Here is a 24,279-nt window from a genome sequence, read left to right as displayed (position 1 = left end):
TGGTCTTAATCTCTCAGTTGATAGTCAAGGCTATGTGGATGCACGTGGATAGGGATGGCAACGGGTCGGATTCGGAGCGGATTATGCTAAATCCGACTCCGATCCGACAGTGAGTCGGAGGCTAAATCCGACATCCGACTCCGACTCCGACATCCGACTCCGAGACTCCGAATCCGATCCGACTTAAAAATTCGACATCCGACTCCGACTCCGATCCGACCCGAATCCGAGTTTCTTTTATTTTTTGATTTTTTAGGTTTTTTTTTAAAAAAATACTAAATCAACAATTTCCAAATTCCACTAAAAAACAGTATTAATAAAAATTCAAAGTACAACAAAGAAAATATTACACATTTACACAGTACTTGTGAAATTGTCTACATTAGAACAATAATATCATAAAAATTCATAATAAATTACAAGTGCAATACAATTATACAAAACAACCAAGTTCATTCCTCCATGGCTCCATGCAACTCTTGAAGACTTCAATTCTTTAACATCAAGTTCACTGTGAAACTAACCAAGATAAAAAAAAATGAATTAGTAACATAATTACATAATATATTATTTTTAATTAATTAACCAATCAAAAACATATAAAATTCACCTTTGTTCATTATTCCTCATCAACTTCCACATCTTCATCTTCATAAATTAAAGCTAATTCTAGCTCAATCTTTGTAGTATCTAAAAATCATATAAAAAAGATACATTAGTATTATAAATTGACCAAAAAAAACTTTAATAAATGAAATACCTTTCAATAGTGAACGCCTCCAACTTTGAAGACACATCAAAGCTTCAACGGTTTCCGGTAGTAGTCTACTACGATGGGGTCCAATGATCCTCCCACTTGTGCTAAATGAACTCTCGGAAGCAACGGTGGAAATGGGTATCGCAAGAATATCTCTAGCAATCTTAGCAAGGGTGGGAAACATATGTGACTCCGCATTCCACCAAGCCAAAAGACTAAACTTACTCTCATCAACTACAAGCCTCTCCTCTAACAAGTAAGTTTCCACCTCACATTTTTTAGTCCTCTTAGGAGGTTGTTGCGAAACATGTCTTGCCCACAACCCCTCAACTTCATCAAATTCATCCATGGGCCTCTTACCATTCACATTGACAATGGAGGAAGTTACACTAAAAGGAGTGTCATCATAACTTGCATCCATCTCATAATCATGAACTAAATCAACCAACAATCTTTTCACCCTATCACATTCCATCTCAAAACAATCACCATACACAAGTCTATAATAAAAAGTCACAATATCCAATTTTCTTCTAGGATCCAAAACCGAAGCAACCGACAACATTACATTAATCACATTCCAATATTTATCAAACTTAACAATCATTTTTGAAGCCATAGATTCAATCACCTTATTCCCACAACAAACCCATTTTCTCAAAGCAAGTAAAATTTCACACACTTTTTCAAAGTACAAATTGGCCGTTGGATATTTTCTTCCCGAAAAAGCCTCCGTTGCCCTTTTAAATAGTGCTAACCTTTCACATATCTCACTAGCCATTTTCCAATCTTCTTTACTAGGTAGTTTAAATTTATTCCTTCCACTTTTGCTCACCTTTGAATCCAACCTAGTAAATGCATCTTTATACAAAAGGGCTATTTGCAACATATCATAACATGAATTCCATCTTGTCTTACAATCTAAAGTCAATTTCTTAGTGATAGGAATTCTACAATAATTACAAGCATCCTCAAACTTCTCATACCTTTTTGGTGTTGAAACACAAAAGGCAACAACACTACGAACTTTCTCAATTGCACCACTAATCATTTCCAACCCATCACCCACAATCAAGTTCAATATATGTGCACAACAACGCATATGCAAATAAGAACCACCCATAATAAGCTTGCTAGAGTTAAGTTTTTCACGCAAAACATCTACTACGGCATCATTAGTTGTACAATTGTCAAGTGTAATGGTGGATACCTTTTCATCTATATTGAAACTCTTCAAACATTCTACCAATGCCTTGCTAATTGATTCCTTGTTGTGTGGGCATGGCACATACAAAAACCTATCAAACACAATCAAGTTACATACATATCAATTATATATTCAATTAAATGTAAGTTCAAACAAAAATATAAAACTATTAAATTACCTAATGATAAGTTCACGCAAAACCCAATCATCATCAATGTAATGTGCCGTCACCGCCATATACCCTTTCCTTTGATTGCTACTACTCCACATATCGGTGGTAATAGCAATCCTAGAATCATTCTCCGCAAACAACCTCATTAACTTTGATCTTTCTTCCTTGTAATCTCGTAGAATATCCGCTTTAACGGTATTCCTAGAGATTACCTTGAAATCCGGGTTCAAACTACTTACAAATCTTCTAAACCCAACATGCTCAACAATGGCAAGTGGGTACTCATGTAATATAATCATATTCACCAACTCGGACCTTGACACTTGAGCATTAAACTTAAATTTTCCAATCCCTAAGGAAGAAGATCCACTTTTACTTGACATAGCTAGTAAAATTTGTTGTTTCACATCCATAGTATTTTTTATTTTCATACATCTCTTTATGTGATCCCTTAAATGTGTAGTACCACTCTTTCCTCCACCAACAAAAAGTTTCTTACAACCTTTACACTTTGCCTTGTCTTCTCCATTCACCTTAATTTGGTCAAAGTGTTTCCAAACAATTGAAGTTAGCTTCCTTCCCTTAACACCTATAATTTCGTCATCATCTTGAGTCATTTCTTCATCATTAACCTTTGTTGATTGTTTTGTAGTCACATTAGTAGGTTGTTTTGTAGATGGATCAACAAACCCCTCATCATCATCATATCCATTAGTAGGAGTAGATGAAACTTCTTCCATACCTAAATGCAAAATTAAATTGGGGATAAAAATCAATAATTTAACACACAACCAAAAATGAGAGCAGAATACACAAGTAACACAACCAAAAATTCGAGCAGAATTTTCCAAAAAAATTCAAGCAGAATAAACACAATCCGAAATTCGAGCAGAATACACAAGTAACACAACCAAAAATTCGAGCAGAGTAAAAAAAAAATCAAGCAGAATAAACACAATCCGAAATTCGAAATTCGAGCAGAATACACAAGTAACAATCGAGCAGAATAAAAAAAAATCAAAAAAATTCGAGCAGAATAAAAAAAATTCAAGCAGAATAAAAAAAAAATCAAAAACATCGAGCACAATACACATAACACAACCAAAAATCGAGCAGAATAAAAAAAGAATTCAAAAAAATTCGAGCATAATACACAACCAAAAATCGAGCAAAATAAATTAAAAATCAAAAAAAAATCAAGCAAACTATTCGATTTCAAAATATTCGAGCAAACAATACACATAATCGAGCAAATAATCAAGCAAACAACACATTTAATCGAGCAAATAATTCGATTTCAGAATATAAAAAAAATTAAAAAAAAATGAAAATATACTTGACTTGTTGACGGTGCTGCGCTGCATCGGTCTGAGAGCGGTGACGATAAGGTGGTTGACGTGGAGACGCGCCGCCGTGAAGAGCTGAACTGCGTGCTGAACAATTAGCTGGCTGCGTGAAAGGCTGAACTGCGTGAGAAATTGAGAATGTGGGCTGGGCGGCTGGCTGCGTGAAACTGTGAAAGAAAGGGTGAGGGGTGATCTAGGGTTTTTAGACAAAAGACCACTTAGACTACAAAATTAGAATTAGATATTTTAATTTGAAAAAAATACATAATTTGTTCATTTAAATCTAACTTTTACATAAAAAAGAATGTCTTATATTTTACACATTACAAATATTAATTGTGTAACAAGAACATAATTTTAAATAATTTGTTCATTTAAATCTAACTTTTACATAAAAAAGAATGTCTTATATTTTACACATTACAAATATTAATTGTGTAACAAGAACATAATTTTAAATAATTTGTTCATTTAAATCTAACTTTTACATTAAAAAGAATGTCTTATATTTTACACATTACAAATATTAATTGTGTAACAAGAACATAATTTTAAATAATTTGTTCATTTAAATCTAACTTTTACATTAAAAAGAATGTCTTATATTTTACACATTACAAATATTAATTGTGTAACAAGAACATAATTTTAAAATTGTGCAACTAAATTATTATGTCATTATATATCAAATTGGTCTAATATTCAAGAAAAAAAAAATTTGGTCTAATAAAGTATGGAGTAATAGTCATTAGAGATTTAGAGGTAAGGTTTAAGAATAGATCTCGTGAATCAAGGTAGTCCACATTGTTGAAAACTATCCTAATCAACTATTGATCGATCAACATTATACTTCGTTGATTGAGTGATCGACTTTATAGATATAAAATAGAATTAGTAACCGTGAATTAGTAAAAAGTTTATAATTTTGACCGATTAACAATGTTTGTGTTATTGTAATTTACTGCGTAGTTAATTGTTTGGAATAAAGATCGATTAACATTATACTTCGCTGATTGAGTGATTGACTTTATAAATATAATAGTGAATTAATAGTTTTAACTATGATTGTGTAACTGTGAATTAGTAAAAAGTTTAGAATTTAGACCGATTGAGTATTTGAGTGTGCTATTGAGTATTGACTTACTATGAATTATTAAAAAAGTTTAAACATTTGATCAAGACTAAACTATGAATCGATTAACATTATATTCCATTGATGGAGTGATTGACTTTATAGATATAAAGTACAATTAATAATTATATAGATATAAAGTACAATTAATAATTATAAATAGTTTGTGTTACTATGAATTAGTAAATGTTTAAAACTTTTGATCAAGAATTAACTATTGAGTATTGATTGGTCTCTGTTGATTGAGCACATGATTGACTTTATAGATATAAAGCTGAATTAATAACTTTAAAGAAACCACATATATGTTTATGTTTATGTTTTTGTGAATTAGTGATTGACTTTATCGATATAAAGCTGAATTAATAACTTTAAAGATATATCACATATATGTTTATGTTTATGTTTTTGTGAATTAGTAAAAACTTAAAGTTTTAAATATTGATTTTTTTTATAAAAAAATTAAAATATAAGGGACACACCAGGAAGGCAGGAAATGACACGTGTCATTGTTGATGTGTCTTTTAGTATATAATGTGACGCAACTAAATTGTGTTTATATTGTTTGACGCAACTAAATTGTGTCATTGACTCATTGTTGGTGTGTCTTTTAGACTTTTAGTATACTATCGATTGATGATTGATGATTGATGAATCATATAATGTGAGTATGTGACGCAAAATAAATATATATATATGTATATATACATATATATATATACATATACATATATATATATATAAATGCAAAATAAATAAATAAATATATATATATATATATATATATATATATATATATATATATATATATATATATATATATATATATATATATATATATATATATATATATATATATATATATATATATATATATATATATATATATATATATATATATATATAAGTTAGAGTACACAATTACACAAATCCCAAAAAAAATTGTATATAAGTCGGAGTCGGAGTCGGATTACGGGTCGGATTATCTCGGAGTCGGAGTCGGAGTCGGACATCCGCCGGAGTCGGATTTTTTTCTCGGATTTTTTGTAGGATCCGACTCCGACCCTCCTCCGATTCGGATTCGGATTATTTTATCGGAGTCGAACTCGGATTAATTTTTTCTCGGACTCGGAGCGGATTTTTTGCCTCGGATCGGGGCGGAGTAGGGTCGGATCCGGATTGAATTGCCATCCCTACACGTGGATCGCTCATTCTTTGATTTTACGATTTATATTCAATTATTATTATTGCAAAATTATGCATTTAAGCTTTTAAGTGTACCTTCTTCTTTGTTTCTTTGTATAGTTGTATACTTGTATGTAGGTAATTTCTATGACGCGGAGTAGAATAAGATTGATTACTCCTTAGCTTGTACGTGTTCAATTTCGAAATGACAAAGACATTTAATAAACTATGTTCATGGAGTTATCGAAAACTGATATTACTATTTTTTTTGTAGAGTTTGTAAAGACGAATATAGCTAACAAAACCAAGTACGTACATTATAATAATAGATCGAACGTTAAATATTTATATCACCGGCATTTACCGAAACGCTAATAAGCAAGAAAAGGTGTGTTGAAAATCAAAGATGAAAGCGAAAATGTATGCCGTATGAATTAGAACTACGTAATACATACAGCAGATCGACCTAATACAAATTGTATACAAATAACAGTGTATCTTTTAATCTGTACTATGATCTGACCTACTCAATATTCTAGTGTTATCTACATTGACATCAGAATTCATGCATGATTGTTATAAAAAAGAATTCAACGTGCCATTTTGTTATTGGATGTGTATCTTCTAAGAAGATATCTGACCGTTTGATCAGCATGCAAGTGAGATTGATTTGTATTGATCATTGACATAGAATTGTTTACTATCTTAATTAGTCTAAGGTGAATAAACAATAGGGCTTTTAATTAACCACTCGTATGTAAAGTGAAATGTGAAACTTTGTACTCCTTAATATTTATTATTATGTACTTTGTAATTAATAATTTAAGCAAAGAAAAAGGATTCCATTTGCTGTTCATCATAATATTTCTTCTCATCCCTTGTGATAGATAAATAAGATAATCATGTTTACTTTTGTGTTTGTTTGGTTTACAAATATAAATTTACAATATCCGGAAGTAATAAAGATTTACAATAGGTTACTTAATCCTCTTAGGGCACTAGGTAATTCGTGAAACGTCATCTCTAAACTCAGGTTATGTATTTGTTCTCATCTTCACCTTATTTTTATTAAACTGATTTTTTTTTTTAATAAACTTAAATAATTTATTTTTATTGAATTATTATTAATTTACCTGAGCCGAAATTGATTTTACTAAGCTAATTAAGACTTATTTTTACTGATTCTCTATTTAAATCTTTAAAGTTACTATGGAGTATTTCTTTCTTTCTTTTTTTTTTTTTTATTTTTTTTTTATTGAATAGCAATACTATTTACTAAACTAAAATTCTTTTTATTGAAATGAATTTAACTTATTTTTACTAAACTAAAATTATTTATATTGTTTATTCTTATTAAGGTGAAAAAGAACAAAGCTTGATATGACATAATTGAACCTATCTAAACTTAATTAAATAATTTTATTAGAACTTAATTTAATTGTAAATTGAACTAGTATAATCCTTATAAATTACCATTATCACTGCTTATCAAAACTTACTTTTCTTGAGCTAATTAGTTATTACCTTATGTGAAGTTATCTGAAACCTATTAACCTTAGCTTTACCCAAATTTCAATCTTTTCTCCTAAAATTAATGCAAAAATAAGGTAAAGAAAACATGACCTTAATCTCAAAAATATTAAATTGCGTTAATTTTATTTATGATCGATGAGTTACCTCATGGTGCTATGTAAGTAATGACACAACATGCTAATAATGTTCCTTCTAGAAGAAACATGTCTTGGAACGATGTGGATATAGATAGAGTATCACTCAACTCCCTAATTTTTGTTGATTGTGACACCATTAGCCGGTGGATATATAAGCAATTAAGTATCATCCATTGATTATCTCTAACCTAATCTTGATTAACAAATCATATAGTGTATGATGCTATGATATCTTAAGAACTTTATTCGGAACTTTCAGTGCAACAATTTCAATATAATGTTCGATTATTTGCGACTAAGCTAGAATGAAACACAAACTAATACAAATAAAGAGTCTCTTTCAGTATCAAATTGAATTGACATAGTCTAGTTCTAACATACTTCTCTTCTCCTAAATAAGTTTGATGTTGACACAAACTTAGCTGTTTACAGTTAAGAGAATCTCTATCTTAACCCTTCGTCACATTTATATTTGATCATCATATCTTAATTTTAATTTATGATTAGCCAAATGTCATATTTATGTAGAAGCAATGGTCCTAGTTTCTCATACAATTTCTAGGGTGTTTCATTATGGCAATTTCTCTAGGTTTGATTCCATGTTAAGCTTTTAAATTACTTTGCTTAATTATTTCATTTTAGCGATGTTAACATTCAATTCCATTCCTTTTTGTTCTTTACACTTTTAAGCGTAATATTAATTTTGGTTATCAATTTTTAGTATTTTACTAGTACAAAAGACCAACTTGTTGCCTACTTGTTAATTACTCTCTCGTTACTTATTAAGGTGATGTGCGTGCATGCATGCAAATAATAACCGTAAATAATTGCACTGTAATAATAAAGGTAGTATTAGGCAATACAAGGGGATTTTTATTATTATTTTGTGAGAATGAGCCACAAGGGTTTTGAATTTGTGACCTAATGTACTCAAATCCTTAATTTTAATCATTAGGTCAATACTTCACTGGTATGAATCGGAGAATCTTTTAAAATATAAAATATAAGAAGAAAAAAAAAATAATATTATGTTGGGGCATTATTTAATTTATCTCGATGGACAGTTTAAAATACTGATAGTAAATTTATATAGTAATTTTATTCATAATGCGTAGCTAAAGATATTGATACTCAAATACATGAGTGTGCAAATGGCAAATTTTAAGATGCACCATGGTGCACCTATTTCTAGGTGCACCACGCTTATACCTTTGAACAATCAGTAAAAAAATCTGAACAATTGCAAATTTTGAACATGTAATAAAAACATCTGAGCATCGCAAATTTTGAACATTTAGTTTAAAAATCTGAACAATTGCAATGCATCATGCCTATACTTTTGAACATTTAGTAAAAGAAATTTGAACAATCAAGAATTTTGAACATTTAGTTAAAAAATCTGAACATCACAATTTTGAACATTTAGTAAAAAAAATATGAACAATCGCAATGCACCACGCCTATAATTTTGAACTTTTAGTAAAAAAATATGAACAATAAAATTTTTTGAACATTTAGTAAAAAAATCTGAACAATCGCAAATTTTAAATTACTACGAGTCAGACAAATTTTGAACTAACTCGTAATAATTCAATAGTTTTGTAATATAAACTGAACATTTAATGTATACAAAATGAACATTTCTTGATAAAATATGAACATAAAAATTGCATGTTTATGTTCAATTTTTGTGACGTGTTCATAATCTTTTTACTAAATGTTCATTTTTTTGTAAAATGTTCAATTTTTTTTTACTAAATGTTCAAAAGTATAGTAGTGGTGCACCTATTTCTAGGTGCACCATGGTGCACATAATACTAATTGTGTGCAAATAGGAAAATGTGACAATCAAAATGGATTAAGAGGATATTTGTTTATACTTAAGCTCCCGACCCAAGTCAAACTAGAATTATAATTAATTTAATGAGCTAAACACAATTATATATCCTTTGCATTAACCAATGACTGTAGCGCTTTTCTTATTCTTTTTCATTTGTTTTATGACAATTGCTAATTATTTTATTATCTAGTGTGTGCTAAATAAAGAAACATGTGGGATAGATTTTTTGCTTACGAACCAATGATTTTAATTCTCTTTGGTGAGTCAAGTACTTAGCACCTAGCGTATTATAATGCAAATGATTCTTTTTGAATTTCGAGGTCCTATTTTGACCAACAATTTCTCTCAAACTACAATCATTAAATTAATGTTATCACATTTTGTTATAATAACCTTATTATGGAGTATATTACTTTCCTTTTAATAATGTTGTCAATATATGCTAAGATAAATTGGAAGTAGTCAAAGTTCGTAAGTGAAAAATATGCCGAAATATTTACCTTTATCAAATAAACTATACTAACTAGTCTTACCTTTAAACTCGTTTTGATATAACAAATGAGCATTAACATGCCCAAATATTTTAAGTTGTACATATTTGGTCAGCTTAGTTTAATTTAATGCATTCTGTTGTACAAAAAAAAATCCCATTATCTATTCTTTATTTAATCGAATTATCGAATGGGTTTCTTCTTTCCAAACTACAACCATTAATTTGAATTTAGTTCAATTCTTGTTAGGTGATCAAGTAACAAGCTAACTAACAATTATGCAAGAAAATCTATATGCTTAATCCAAAGCTTAAAATATTATGGAAGCTAAGCATTAATTGGATTTTAAAATGAAATTATTTTTTTTTGAGACATGTTCTTGATACATGTCACTTTTTTAGAGGTCGAGACCGCCAAACAAACGTCAGCAACAACTTCTTATTGATCCCTTTTTCACCTTAATTATAATACAAATAATCCTTTAATAGATCGAAAATCTTTTGTTGTTGAATTTTGCACATGGATTTTCATAATCTTGAGCCGACAATAGCATATTTTCCTTGTCGTTAAATTTTTTTTTATTCGATTTTTCTTCTTTTTTATCCTTATTATTTTATTTTTAGTGTAGTTGGAGGTCCATAGCTAACTCAATTCTGACAAATTAAAAATTAATTCTAATCCTAAACATTACACTTTTATACCATATGCTGCTTATTTGTTGTGCAAGAAACATTACTTTGAACATATGATTCATATCCACTTGTACTGTTAGTTGTACATAATAACATAACCATGAATAAATAATATTTATATCGAATTGTACTAGACTTCGACTAATATTAATTTGAGTTGTCAGTTCAATTCCTACCCTTTAAAGGGCTTGAATATGATGGTTACAAATCTTAGAATAGGTGATTTAGTCACGTAGAATTTCATTAATCATGCATGTCGTCTTCCTATGTAACCTTCATAGGGCCGGGCTTGAGCTCGAGATATCTAGTTAAGTAATCACAACTCGATCTTTTACTAGCTGATCTAACATGTGGTAGTTACATGCAATATATGATCGAGTTACATTATATTGACCTTCTAATGCATGAACTTCATGCATGCATGTCATCTATAATTTATCGTTTGAGTGCTTGAAGTTGGTATGAAATTGATTTTATGGTTTTACACAAAATCTAGTCCATTGCAATTTGTTGAAGGAAAAACAACATAATAAAACCAATTTGACTTAGTATATGGTATGTTATGCATTAAATTGATGTAGTTATAGGTCATCAAATCTTATAGTAGCCTCTTATTTTGTCTTTATTTATCGGAAAATCAGAATCTTAATCTTGTGTAAATTAGTATCTTTGGCCTCTCGTCAGAATTTAACTACTGTCAGATCTTATTCTTTCTAGTGTTTTAGGTATTCTACCAATTCTACAAGCATGACAGTATAGTAATGTTCTTAATTTTATCCTTCTCAAAAGATTTGATTCGTCGTATGTTGGAATTTCAAGCAATTACCAACACAAATTCAATTTTTAAAAATTGAAGGACGTAAATGAAATTAGATTAGTTTAGGACCTACTACATTCATTTACTATTTTTATTACCTAAATGTATCGTCACTAAAAACAAAGATATTTGTCTAATGAGTAAAATAATGTTAAAATTTTATCATGTATGCTTGGGAAATTATAATGAATAAAAGAGAATAAGGACATGAAATAATGTTAAACTATTCTTTAAAAAAAAAAAAATTTCAAAGTTTTATATAAAAAAAAATGCTCAAGTTGAATACATTTAAACTTTCTATGTTTTTTTACTTGTAACACTTTGACTTTTACACTTATATAATACGAAGTATATGTTATTCACTTTGACTACATTTTATCATTTATAGTGCAACTAAGGAAAATATAGTCATGTGAGAGTATAACATCGAAATATATAACTTTTGCATATTGTCAATTAAAGATACCATAAATGATTAAAATAGTGCATTAGCAACCATGAATAATAAGGTGTTGCAAGTTACAAAAATAAATAAATAAATAAATGAAATTCAAGTGAAGAGAAGTGTACCTTTATATCAAAATTTAAGGGTTTGTTTGGTATTGCTAGGGTTTCTATTTTATGCTTTTTTGTCTTTTTAAAGTATGTCATATAGTGAAAAAAAAATATTAATCAAGCTTATCATAATCATAATGATTTTGAAAAATGACTACAGAAAAATGAAAAACACTTTTTTTTTTCCTAAAAACTGAAAATACATTAAAAAAAAAAATTAATAACAATGCCAACAAGCCCTAATATATATGTTAATTATTTGACGCTATATTTTGTTATCATGATATTAGTTAGTTATGTTTATTGCTTCGAAAGATAATAAATTTATTAAATTTTCTTTGTATTTTTTTTCCCAGTGTTAACAATTGGTCATGAGGGAGCTAAATATTATTAAAATTTTTAAATAAGTAATAAAGATTATTTAATTTATTATTGTTCTCTCCACCTTATTTAAATAATAAAATAAGTTAAATCAAACAAAAATAATTAAAACTTTAGATTTTAATCAGTAAAAATCAAAATTTTAAAATAACAAAGTTAATATAATAAAAGTTATTTATAAATAAGTTTTATTAATAACTTCATAAAAAATAATTTAATTTCATAAAAATAATTATAAAACTAGTAATTTAATTTTTGCAAAAATAACGTAAAGAGAACACGGTAAAACAAGAAATTATGTATAGGGTGCAACCACAAAAATTTAGAAAACGAGTCAGTGAGCTCAACCACCAAATTTTATAGGATCTCATTCAGAGACTACTGCAACTCTACAGTTGTCATGACAAATAAAAGCGTATTATGTAAAAGGTAAGATTTGATCTTGCATTGCTTACATTACTAATCAATCATTGGTCTCTTCACTCTTTTTCTTGCACATATTTTATTGCCTTTAACTTTGTTAGTTGTAGAGAACTTGTCTTCTGTTAAACCCTACCTATATATACCAATGCTCTTACTCTCTAATCTCCATCAAACAGTTTATCGAACTCTCTCTAACTACCTATTTCGCGGTAGTATAACAAGTTTCTCTCCTACGACTCATTTTTCATCTTTCGATCAAACAGTGTCTTGAAGTTAAATTAAACCATGGCTATTCTTGAGCTTGAGCAACCATCAGCTTCCGTCGAGTTGTCAAAGATTGCTGTTTCTGATACACATGGTGAAGATTCCCCTTATTTTGCTGGATGGAAAGCGTATGATGAAGACCCTTATCAGGAAATAACGAATCCAACCGGTGTTATTCAGATGGGACTAGCTGAAAATCAAGTAAGTACTTTCAATACAAACTCGAGAATCTGAAATAATAAAATGAAATGGTGTAATAATAAAAAGACTATGTACAAATGTACAATACATTACTGTCGAAGTTGGTTGCTCATTGTGGTTGTTATTTTTACTTGAACAGGTTTCTTTCGATATCCTGGAAGAATACTTAGAACAACACTCAGAATCGAGTAGCTGGGGGAATGCAAAAAGTGCTGGATTTCGAGAAAATGCATTGTTTCAAGACTACCATGGACTGTCATCGTTTCGAAAGGCAATGGCTAGTTTCATGGAACAAATTAGAGGAGGAAAAGTAAAGTTTGATTACAACAGAATTGTCCTAACTGCAGGAGCTACTGCAGCAAATGAACTCTTAACCTTCATTATCGCCGACCCTGGAGATGCTCTATTAGTCCCAACTCCTTATTATCCAGGGTAAGAAATCGAACCTTACCTTAAAACACGAATTCTATAATCAAGTGCAATGTTTTATATGTGCAATTGTTCTTGTAAACTAATCATACTTCTTTCTGTTGTTTCTTCAGATTTGATAGAGATTTGAGGTGGAGAACTGGAGTAAATATTGTTCCAATTCACTGCGACAGCTCAAACGGCTTTCAGGTGACTCCTGCAGCATTAGAGGATGCATACAGCAGAGCAGAAGCTCTGAAAATGAAAGTAAGAGGTGTTCTGATCACAAACCCGTCGAATCCCTTAGGTGCTACTATTAACAGAAAAGTCTTGGAAGAGATATTGGACTTTGTTTCGCGTAAAAACATCCATCTTGTATCAGATGAGATCTACTCAGGTTCTGTTTTCTCCCCTGAAGACTTCACCAGTATTGCAGAAGTACTCGAGGCTCGAAACTTCAGAGATGCAGAGAGAGTACACATTGTTTACAGTCTGTCAAAGGATCTTGGACTACCCGGTTTCAGAGTAGGAACATTGTATTCTTACAATGATAAGGTTGTCACAACTGCAAGAAGAATGTCTAGTTTCACATTAGTATCATCTCAGACTCAGTATCTGTTAGCTGCAATGCTGTCAGATGAAAAATTTACCGCGAATTACATCAGGACTAACAGAGAAAGGCTAAGGAAACGTTACGACTTGATCATCAAGGGGCTAAGGAAAGCCGGGATTGAATGTTTGGAAGGAAATGCAGGGTTGTTTTGTTGGATGAATTTAAGTCCATTCCTCGAAAAACCGACACGAGAGTGTGAGTTAGAGTTATGGAGATCAATTGTTGATGAGGTGAAGCTAAACATTTCACCTGGTTCATCTTGTCATTGTTCTGAACCTGGGTGGTTCAGGGTCTGTTTTGCAAATATGAGTGAACATACACTAGAAATTGCATTAAAAAGGTTAAATAATTTTATGGAAGAAAGGAATTTTAAAGAAAGAAATTAAAAAATTCTTTCTGATTAATATTTTTTTCCTTTTTTGACATATAGATATGAAACTTTTTTTAAGGTGATATCACCTTTTAAATGTACAAGTTAGGATTGTAGATTATTGTCTCAAAATGCTGTAAAAAAAATTGGTCAATGTTGAGAAAAATTACAAGTGAAGTTCACATGAGCATGTAAACTAGTACAATAATTTGTAACAAAGTACAATCATGCAAAATATTTTAATAAGAAAATTTGCCTATAAAAGGCAAGTTCACTATTGTGAACTACACAAGCAAAAAAAATAACCGGAGTAATACTACTACACTACTTTTACTTCTTTACTTCTCTTACTCTCCAACATCTTTCTATTGGTAAAATATTTAACACGTTATCAGCACCAGTTTCCAGTCAGGTATATTTATACCTACTTCTAAAAATTATAACAAATAATACTATCTACTTCTAAATGTTTCGAGGAGTATGCTCTATAGTTGCCCATATTTGGGATCCTCTATACCAGAAACTCAAACATTTAATGTATTATATATACCTCAAAAACAACAGTGAAAGTTCTCTTACTTGTGAATTCATTACTATCATCTTTTGTTTTATTCATGTTGATGTTTCTTTGTTTGATTCATGTTGATATTACATACTCATTTTACGTAAATTTTTGATCTTAGTTATTATAATTGCTAAGTAGTAACTTTGCATGCATATTATTAACTAGATTAACAAAAAGATGCAGCCTTTTATACTTATTTTTTTTTCACTTTTATATACTTTTTGTGTTTCTTTCCGTTTTCGAACCCATGATCTTTTATAGATATTAGGGCTCTCGGACCACTATGGCTTGCATTCCCAGTGTGATAACCTTTTACAGTTATAAATATATATATATGGACCATAATTTTATGCCAGTACATTAGACTATTATATGATATATTTACAGTTGTACAAAACAGTAACGGATAAACCTACCTCTATAAAAGGCGGATTTTTCCCCCAATTTCACCACAAATCCCTTATCCCTTCCCACTTTTTATCCAAAAAAAAAAAAAAAAAAAATCACCTAAAAATTTTATCACCCCCTTCTTCTCCGATATGTTCCCCGACGACGGCAACCAGAACACCCAAAACACCCACAACTTCACCTTTGAAGAAGATTTAAGGAAGATAAAACAATATTTCCTTCTAATTACGGCGCTTGTAGTTCTATTAGTAGCAATATTAGTTTTTGTCATTATGTATAAGTAAAACTCACTTATTTTGTCGTTTTAGTATATTAAAAGCTTGTTTTTGTTTTATTATGTTTGTTGTTATTAATCATCATTGTATAATATTACCGTTATCATTATAATTGTTGTTACTACTGTTATTGTTGTCGTTTTGTTTTTTTTTGCAACTAACATGATTAATTTTTGTCTAATCATATAATTACTCACAATAATAAACCAAGGGGGAGAAAAGATTATATTATTTCTGGTTTATTATTATATTAAATTTAATTATCACGTGTCTTATTAACTTAACTATAAATATGGAAGAACTAAACATGTGAGTTGTACGTATAATTTGTTATTATAAACTAATTATAACGTAATTTGTTGTAGCTAAAATTGGAGCCTTAATGTACTTAGCTAACAATACTAGACCCGACATAGCTTTCTCTGTGAATTTGTTAGCTAGGCACAGCAATGCACCAACATATAGGCATTGGAAGGGAGTTCGACACTTACTCCGGTACCTACGAGGGACACAAGATCTTGGTTTATATTACCAACCAAAACAAGATGCTGCTCTCATTGGGTATGCAGACGCTGGATACTTATCAGATCCTCAAAATGCCAAGTCACAAAATGGATATGTGTTCACTTATGGTGGCACTGCAATATCATGGAAATCAACAAAACAGACATTGACCGCGACATCATCAAATCATGCAGAGTTGATAGCCCTCTATGAAGCAGGACGGGAATGTGTGTGGCTGAGGTCGATGATCAGTAATATCCAAAAGGAGTGTGGAATGAACACAATAACAGAAGACCCAACCATCATCTTTGAAGACAATACAGCATGTATCGCTCAAGTAACTGAAGGATATATTAAGGGAGATAAAACGAAACATATTGCTCCAAAACTGTTCTTCACACATGATCTGCAAAAGGACGAGGAAATAAATATCCAGCAAATTCAGTCTTGTGAAAATCTTGCCGACCTGTTCACCAAATCACTTCCTTCGAAGAAATTTGAGCAATTAGTTCACAAAATCGGAATGCGACATCTTCGTGAACTATGCTAAAATCAGGGGGAGTATTATATGCACTGCACTCTTTTTCCCTTCGATCAGGTTTTTATCCCACTGGGTTTTTTTTCCTGACAAGGTTTTTAACGAGGCAGTATACCAAAGCATATAATACAATAATATCGTTGTACTCTTTTTCCCTAGCTATGGTTTTTATCCATAGGGTTTTTACCTAGCAAGGTTTTTAATAAGGCAACTTACACCCCATTTCATGTGAACATTCAAGGGGGAGTGTTGAGAAAAATTACAAGTGAAGTTCACATGAGCATGTAAACTAGTACAATAATTTGTAACAAAGTACAATCATGCAAAATATTTTAATAAGAAAATTTGCCTATAAAAGGCAAGTTCACTATTGTGAACTACACAAGCAAAAAAAATAACCGGAGTAATACTACTACACTACTTTTACTTCTTTACTTCTCTTACTCTCCAACATCTTTCTATTGGTAAAATATTTAACAGTCAAGTATATAAACGTACATGTAATTTTTGTTATTTTTGGGTAATAATAATAAATCATATTGCCTATATTGGTGTTGCTGGTTTCCAAGAAGTATCCTTGTGCAATGGCGTCAAGTATTCTTTCTGTTTACATAATGTCTAAAGCTGTTGACTTTGTCATCCTACACTTGAATTTGTTGTATTGTATACTACGTATATACTTTCTTCGTTTTTTTAATTACCGTGTTTGTTGGAGATTTAATTTTAGATAACTGAGAGTGAGGTATAACTCAAGTGGTTAGAGCTCCCCTCCCGCTTCCAGAATATGTTGGGATTGATTCTCATCACCCGTCCTTATAGCTCTCTAAAAAGAAAAAAAAAACACACTAAATGACTAGCTAAATAAAAATGTGATCTCTTATTCAAATTAAATCTCAACATGTAAACTTCTAATATTAAGTTTACAAGCATTAAAAATGAAAAGATAATCGGGTTAATTTTATTGTTCCTTACAATTTTTGGCTAGGTATGAGCTTATGACCAGGCCAGTATGGTGAGTATATTTTTGGACAGTCCGTCTTGTGTGTGGTTGGTCACACCGTGTGGCCACTTATAAAAAAAAAAAAATTGTGTGGCCACTTATAAAAAAACAAAGTAACTCTTATAACACTGATCGATTACCCCCTACTACACTAACAAAGTAATACCTTTAACACGGATCAAATAACCCCTATTACACTAACGAAGTAACCTCTATAATGATTCGTCACACGGTGTGACCAACAACATATAAGACATAGTGAGTTTTGGAAGAACTAAATGATTAAGATGCCGTTTTAGTAAGAACTAATCAACCCCCAAGCATGCATCAACCCACTAAATTAGGCATCGTGGTCCATGTTACTATCACATTTTAGCTTTATTAGTAATTTTAGCTTTGTAAATATGCTCAAAAGGCAAAAGTCAACGAATATGAAGTACTTACTCCGTATTCATTCTACTTATGAGTTACGACGAAAATATAATAAATGTATGGCTCGACTTAGTTTGATTTAATTTCACTATACTTAAACTCCAACTTGCATCACTTTGAACTTGAAATTCTTACTCAAAATTGGTTTGATCCTAATTATAATGTTCGAGCTAAGTTTTGAGCTGACTTGATATAGCGTTCCCAATTCAATTGATAACTTAAGCTTTGGTATGGTGTTATGGATATATACAACAAAATCTAATAAAATAGTATTACAGTACTTTTTAAATTAATGTGTTCACAAGTATGGATGTCAATGAGTCGAAAGACTTGTGAATATGTTATCACCTGACTTGGTCAATAGATCCACAAAATTAATCGATGATTGTTCTTAATGTTTTTTTGACAAGCGCTCACTCAATGTTTAGATGATGTATGTCTATTGTTCACCATTTGAATCATCTATACTATATATATATTAAAAAGGTCGATGTGCCACGCAGTCTCTTTTTTGTTGCAGCACGTCATCTTCTCAATGTCTCATGATGGATAAGGGGGATTGAACCCTCAATCTCTTACAACAAAAATAACCATTTTCACCATCTAAGCCACTTAGCAAGTATATTATCAATATGTAAAAAAAATTATATAATTGCAAACCACAAGATTCAATTAAAATAAAATATACTAAAAAAAAACTCAATTTTAGTTTGACAATAATAATTATTATACAAGTTTTAAAAGTCTTTTAAAAAATTTATCGATTGCACGTCTACAACAGTAGCAACTCGGGACAACGCCTGGGCTACTCACTAGTTAACCTAATTAAAAGGCATAAAATCTTATTCATCCATCTCAAAGTGATTCCTATCACACTCTTATGTGTCATGTTGGACCAACAACTTACAACATTGTTGGTTAAAAAGTATGTTTTTAAAATTTGGTATCTATTCCACCATGCACGTTCCCTCTTTGTTGTACATACATATCTTATTTACCTGTACTGTTACTCTATTAGCTTAATTAATTATGTACTTCTTTAAGCCACTAGTACCTATTTCTACCATATTATAGAAAAGAGAATAAGTGTCTTATTAATCTTAAATCTAATTGCTAATGTAATTTAACATTAACATAATTTAATACTATAATTTTAACAAATTAAAGTAAAGTAAGATGAATCACGCAGCTTTGCTTATATAGTCCCACTCCCACGTGACTAGAGAATTGCTTGATATATTATGATTGGATAGCTACTTTTGGTTTTAGCTTAAACCGAATAATTAAGAAGAGGTTTGAACAACTAATATTTCCTCACTTATTATCCTTCATAATCATGCATTCTAATATTTTTTTACATGGACTGTATGCATGATTCCTCCCTTTGATCTTTTAAATTATGATTATGGGATAGTAATGATATTTCTACGTTTATTACTCAAACATGCACACTCCCAACATAAGCTTATTTAACAATCATCGGAATAATGATAGTGTAATATTACTCTATCTATATGTTTGTCCCGTTTAGAATATTTTATTTAGTGAGAGAGAAACTTTGACCATGATTATTCATCGATATGTAAGAGGTGTTTTGAAGGTATAGTACATGCCTACAGGGAGTGTTCGGTATGTATCAAATATAGCCGTATAGCGCTCCTGTATGTTCCAATTAAGCTAAAATATCAGTTGCTACATCAATTTTTCTAAGTCATCCCAAGATCTACTTATTTACTTTACAGACTACTGAAGAAATTTTTTATGATTGTTACCAACTTAATGACAGCTTTTACTAAGACAATTCTGAATAAAAATCATGCATGAAAACCATTAGTATACCAAGTATGAATTTTTTTGTAAAAAAAGGGCAATACTTCAATCTTCAAGCTAAGGATAACTATTGAAAGTTTTTTCTTAACTTGTAGCTGTACTACTGAAATCAAAACTGGTGAATTTACTATCCTTCAGTTGTTAACTTAAAGACTTCGTATTTATTGTTTATGTGGTCAAACTTTTAAAACTTTGCTCGTAATTAGTAGTTTATACATTACAAATCAGAGTACAAGCGTCAAAATGTACCAATATGGAATAGGCTGACAAGATGAGACGCCAGTAGAGAAGAACCTCCATAATAATCAGCATTTTAACAGTCACATGACTACATGAGCATAAACATCAAGCAGACAAAAGAAGCAAATTAAGAGTAGATACACTGATACCTTGCATAATAGATTAGTAACCTTAATAAACATATACTCTGTATTAAGCTTTGTTACGCCAATGATGAGTCTTGGCAAAGAATAACCTTTCATCAATCGAGTCTACTTTATCTAATTTCATAATGGTTGAAACTATCTGTGAGCACAAAATTCAGTTTTTTTACAGCAGATAAATTTTACGGGCTTTAATTGGCTCTTAAGTCAAAACGAAAATTAGGCTAAAGCTCGAACTTTGAAGAAGCAAATTGACTCATTAGAATAGCCATATCCATTCCTTGTACCATGGTGTGCACGACAACATCATAAGGGCAATCCTTCGAAAAACCAGCCTTTCCAGATTTCTGCGCTTTCTTGATGCATCTCTTGAACTTTTCATGGCATTTTATATTTGTCATACCTGAAAGATTTGAGTACTACTTGTTAGCAATCTTACTAGCCACTATTACTCTCATCAAGCCCGTGCATTTCCATCCCCAACCACAACTAGTAAAAGACAAAGGAAAAATAAGATGAGACTATAACCAACCCCCTTATCCACAAAAAAAAAAAAAAAAATTACACTTCTCACCCAAACACCAGGAAAAAGAAGATAAAGGACTAGAAAACAACTAGTGTTTTACTAAAGGTGCTAAAATTGAATGGCTAATTTGACCAAAATGATACAACTTGGAGACCAAATAAACAAGATTCTTTAAAAATCAAGCAGTCTTATTGAATTAATTCACATTTCTCATTTCATAGATTTGGAAACACATAATTCAAGTTAATTCATAGAAAACCTCTTTTTTAAATGATCAACAAGTTATATACCTTCAAAGATGTTTAGCTGTGCAATGATTTTTTTTTTTTCTTTTTAATAATTGCTAATGTAACACAAACTGATTCAATAACTCTGATAGCTTCTTTATATGAATACAGATGTTAATGAAGGACAAATGAATTCAGATTTCAAGGACAATATACTTGGTTTATTGATTTTATTTTTGCGTTGCCATATTTTGTATTGATTTGATAATTGTGTTTCCACAACCTCCCCCCCCCCCCCCCCCCTCCCTCCCTCCCCATAGTTAGTTTTACATTTCCTCCATGCAACATAGACATAGGATTTCTATGAGCACTATAATGACCTTTGTGGGATACTGGGATTCAATTATTTAAACTTCATTTTGTTCTGTCAATACTCTTGATAGTCATTGTTCTCATCAATATTCATATGAAGTCATTTCCAAAGATTGTTTTGGCCTCATGTCAACATACATAAATTACATTCCCCTAAGTCCTACACCATGTCATGACTCTCATGAGATCTAGCGAGAATGAAATAACTGCTTTAAAGTAAAAGTTTGCTACAGCAATGCTACTATACTCTCTAGAGCTAAGTCAGCTAACAGACAACACCTAAAAATTTTGCATTTCCTTCATTTCAACACAACTAATACAACTCCACTGTCCCTAACGATGTACTCTTAAAGTGTCCCATATTGACCTTTTGCAATATACACTACTCCACTTAGACTAATGTTTGTTATGTAAACATAAGAAAAAACAGTCATGTGGGTTCTTGTTAAATGTTATAATTCATTACCGCTTTCCATGGCCATCCATTCTCACTTGAGGCATGCAGACGTTACCAATTATTCACTCTTGTATGAGCCTAAATATCCAACTATATTGAGAAAAGCAATTCATTTCTCAATGTCCTAAAGTTAATCTTTTCAATTTTATAATTCTACACACGTACAGAAAATTGGAAATTATGAGATGAGCATACTTCGAATTTTAATGGGGGCAGGAGATTAATCCTCTGTATTTCATGTCATTTCTCCTTGAACGGAGTGGATCTGTGGATATTGTTAAACTAAACTGTGGTGTTGAGCACACTTCACATCCAAAATCACGTTTTTCACGTATTTAGTTCTTTAACCAAGAATCAATTCCAAAGAGAGAACAAACATCATTTTGCAATCCAACCGTCACATTGTTGTTCACTAGTCAAAATGCACCATGTTATGAGATCTAGAAAGAATGTACACTACTTTGGAGTAAAATGTATTAGCCATGGTATTAATTATCTAGAGCTATCTAGTACTCCGTAATTGACAACACACAAAAACTACAATTCCTTCTCTTCATCACACCAATTTCACCCCAAATCTCTATAGACAACTACACACCTCAAATGACCCCATCAATTTCATGAAGTCAATCTATTACAGGTGTATTCTATTCAACCAATTTTTAAAATTTAAACTTGGTGTCCTCAATTAACCATTATTGAACCTATTTTTTCCTAAATACGGAGTAAATCTTAACAACCCTTATTTGAACTTCTTTACTCTCAAATAAGGGGAAATAAGGCCGAAATAACTTTCAAGACCAACTAGAGTATGAAGAAAAATCAATTTGTTCCATTCAAATGGCCATCAACTATTTTTCACCACAAAATCGAAACCCACCCAATGAAATGGACTCTAATCACACCATTTTGGAGAAGCAATAACCTTTGAATCATATTTCATACAGATAAATCAACTATTTTCGCCACAAAATCAAAACCCACCCAATGCAATGGACCCTAGTCACGTCAACTATAAAATTTCATACACATAAATCCCACCAAAATAACACAACCAAAATCATCCAAACAACAAAATTACAATTAATAATGGCAAAAGAAAATCAAAACATAAAAAAATTACCATGCTTGTCCACACAATCGTCATGAATTTGACAGCAAGCATCAACATCATCGCAAGGCTTTTCACCCGGACATCCACTATACCCTACTCCACAGTATTTTCCATACTTTATTCCAACATCTGCTCAAATTTCCCAATAATAAATTAGCCCGAAAATAAAACTATGGTAAAGATTTACAAAAAATAAAATAAAAAATTTGAAAATTGGGTTTGAATTTTAGATGCTTACTATCACAATTCAAAGCAATACATCTTTTGCTGCATTGGATCTGCAAAACAATAGTATAAAAAAAACAATCAATTCTAATTTGAAAGATAGTATACGGAACATTAATAACACCGATCGACGCGTAAGAATGGATGAGTAATGGGGGTACCTGTGAATCGTTGGTGGCGGAATCGGCGGCGACGATGAGAAGAGAGAAAAAGAGGAAGAGAGTGAATGTTTGGTTAGAGATGACAATTGTTTCTTCCCGCATTTTCTCGTTTGGCTTGGTGAGATTCGTTTGCGATACGCCAATAGCCAACAAGTTTCAAACCAACTTGGAAGAAAAGTTGCCAATCCACACTTGGTATTTAGTCAATGGATACCACGACAAAGTATTGACTCACTTGATAAGATTCTTAACTCAGATTATAGAGGTTAAGGTAAGAAGTTAACTAATATTTTTAAGGAATTACAAGGATTTTATATGAAATTAATTAAGGTCCCGTACAATGTATATTTTATTAGTGGACAAAAAATCTATGTTGTCATTTGAAGATAATACAACAAAGCTAAAAGTATGACTTAAAGACGATACATAAATGAACAATGTCAAAACAATTTTTTTAAGAACACACCCTTATAAAGATGACACTAGGTCAGGCAGGTGTGAAGCCCGGCATGGCCTAGCACGAAAAAAGCACGACATGACACAATATTATGCGCGTGGACCGTGGGCCGCCTTTATTTGGGGGGGAGCAAAATAAGACACGACATGACAAAATATAATAAAATCAATGCAATTTTGCTTAAGCACGTAAGCCAACACGACCCGACACGATAGCACGTGGGATTGGATTGTGCATAAGCCAACCTTTTTAAAACTTCGACACGGCACGCTCGTAAGCCG

The 24,279-nt window shown here is 31.0% G+C and overlaps 2 protein-coding genes and 1 long non-coding RNA gene across 3 annotated transcripts; 1 reads left to right on the top strand and 2 right to left on the bottom strand.

Annotated features, from left to right (window-relative positions):
* Positions 1-372: 372 nt before the first annotated feature.
* On the bottom strand, positions 373-817 carry LOC145612357 (uncharacterized). The gene is made up of 3 exons (XR_014106583.1): positions 761-817; positions 611-690; positions 373-519 (listed from the first exon to the last, which is right to left on the bottom strand). It is a non-coding gene; the product is annotated as an uncharacterized LOC145612357 (long non-coding RNA).
* A 12,136-nt stretch (positions 818-12,953) lies between these two features.
* On the top strand, positions 12,954-14,627 carry LOC145610536 (1-aminocyclopropane-1-carboxylate synthase 7-like). Its single transcript, XM_081665855.1, has 3 exons — positions 12,954-13,133; positions 13,273-13,565; positions 13,676-14,627. The coding sequence occupies exons 1-3, from the start codon at positions 12,954-12,956 to the stop codon at positions 14,538-14,540; spliced, it is 1,338 nt and encodes a 445-aa protein (XP_081521981.1). The 3' UTR covers positions 14,541-14,627.
* Positions 14,628-20,487: 5,860 nt separating this feature from the next.
* LOC145612224 (putative phospholipase A2 homolog 1) lies at positions 20,488-23,693 on the bottom strand. The gene is made up of 4 exons (XM_081667603.1): positions 23,542-23,693; positions 23,394-23,433; positions 23,165-23,284; positions 20,488-20,862 (listed from the first exon to the last, which is right to left on the bottom strand). Exons 1-4 carry the CDS (start codon positions 23,641-23,643, stop codon positions 20,684-20,686), a joined length of 441 nt encoding a protein of 146 aa, XP_081523729.1. The 5' UTR covers positions 23,644-23,693; the 3' UTR covers positions 20,488-20,683.
* Between the last annotated feature and the right edge of the window lie 586 nt (positions 23,694-24,279).

This window comes from Chenopodium album, chromosome 24, assembly GCF_948465745.1.
Source record: "Chenopodium album chromosome 24, dcCheAlbu1.1, whole genome shotgun sequence".
In the NCBI taxonomy this organism is placed as follows: domain Eukaryota; kingdom Viridiplantae; phylum Streptophyta; class Magnoliopsida; order Caryophyllales; family Amaranthaceae; genus Chenopodium; species Chenopodium album.
This window is presented reverse-complemented; position numbering and strand designations above follow the sequence as displayed.

Coding starts and splice junctions, on each gene's coding strand:
- LOC145612224 (XM_081667603.1), bottom strand. CDS start 23,643: ATGCGGGAAGAAACAATTGTCATCTCTAACCAAACATTCACTCTCTTC. Junction 23,434..23,541: donor CCGCCACCAACGATTCACAG/GTACCCCCATTA, acceptor ATTGTTTTGCAG/ATCCAATGCAGCAAAAGATG. Junction 23,285..23,393: donor TATTGCTTTGAATTGTGATA/GTAAGCATCTAA, acceptor AAATTTGAGCAG/ATGTTGGAATAAAGTATGGA.
- LOC145610536 (XM_081665855.1), top strand. CDS start 12,954: ATGGCTATTCTTGAGCTTGAGCAACCATCAGCTTCCGTCGAGTTGTCA. Junction 13,134..13,272: donor TGGGACTAGCTGAAAATCAA/GTAAGTACTTTC, acceptor TTACTTGAACAG/GTTTCTTTCGATATCCTGGA. Junction 13,566..13,675: donor CCAACTCCTTATTATCCAGG/GTAAGAAATCGA, acceptor TTGTTTCTTCAG/ATTTGATAGAGATTTGAGGT.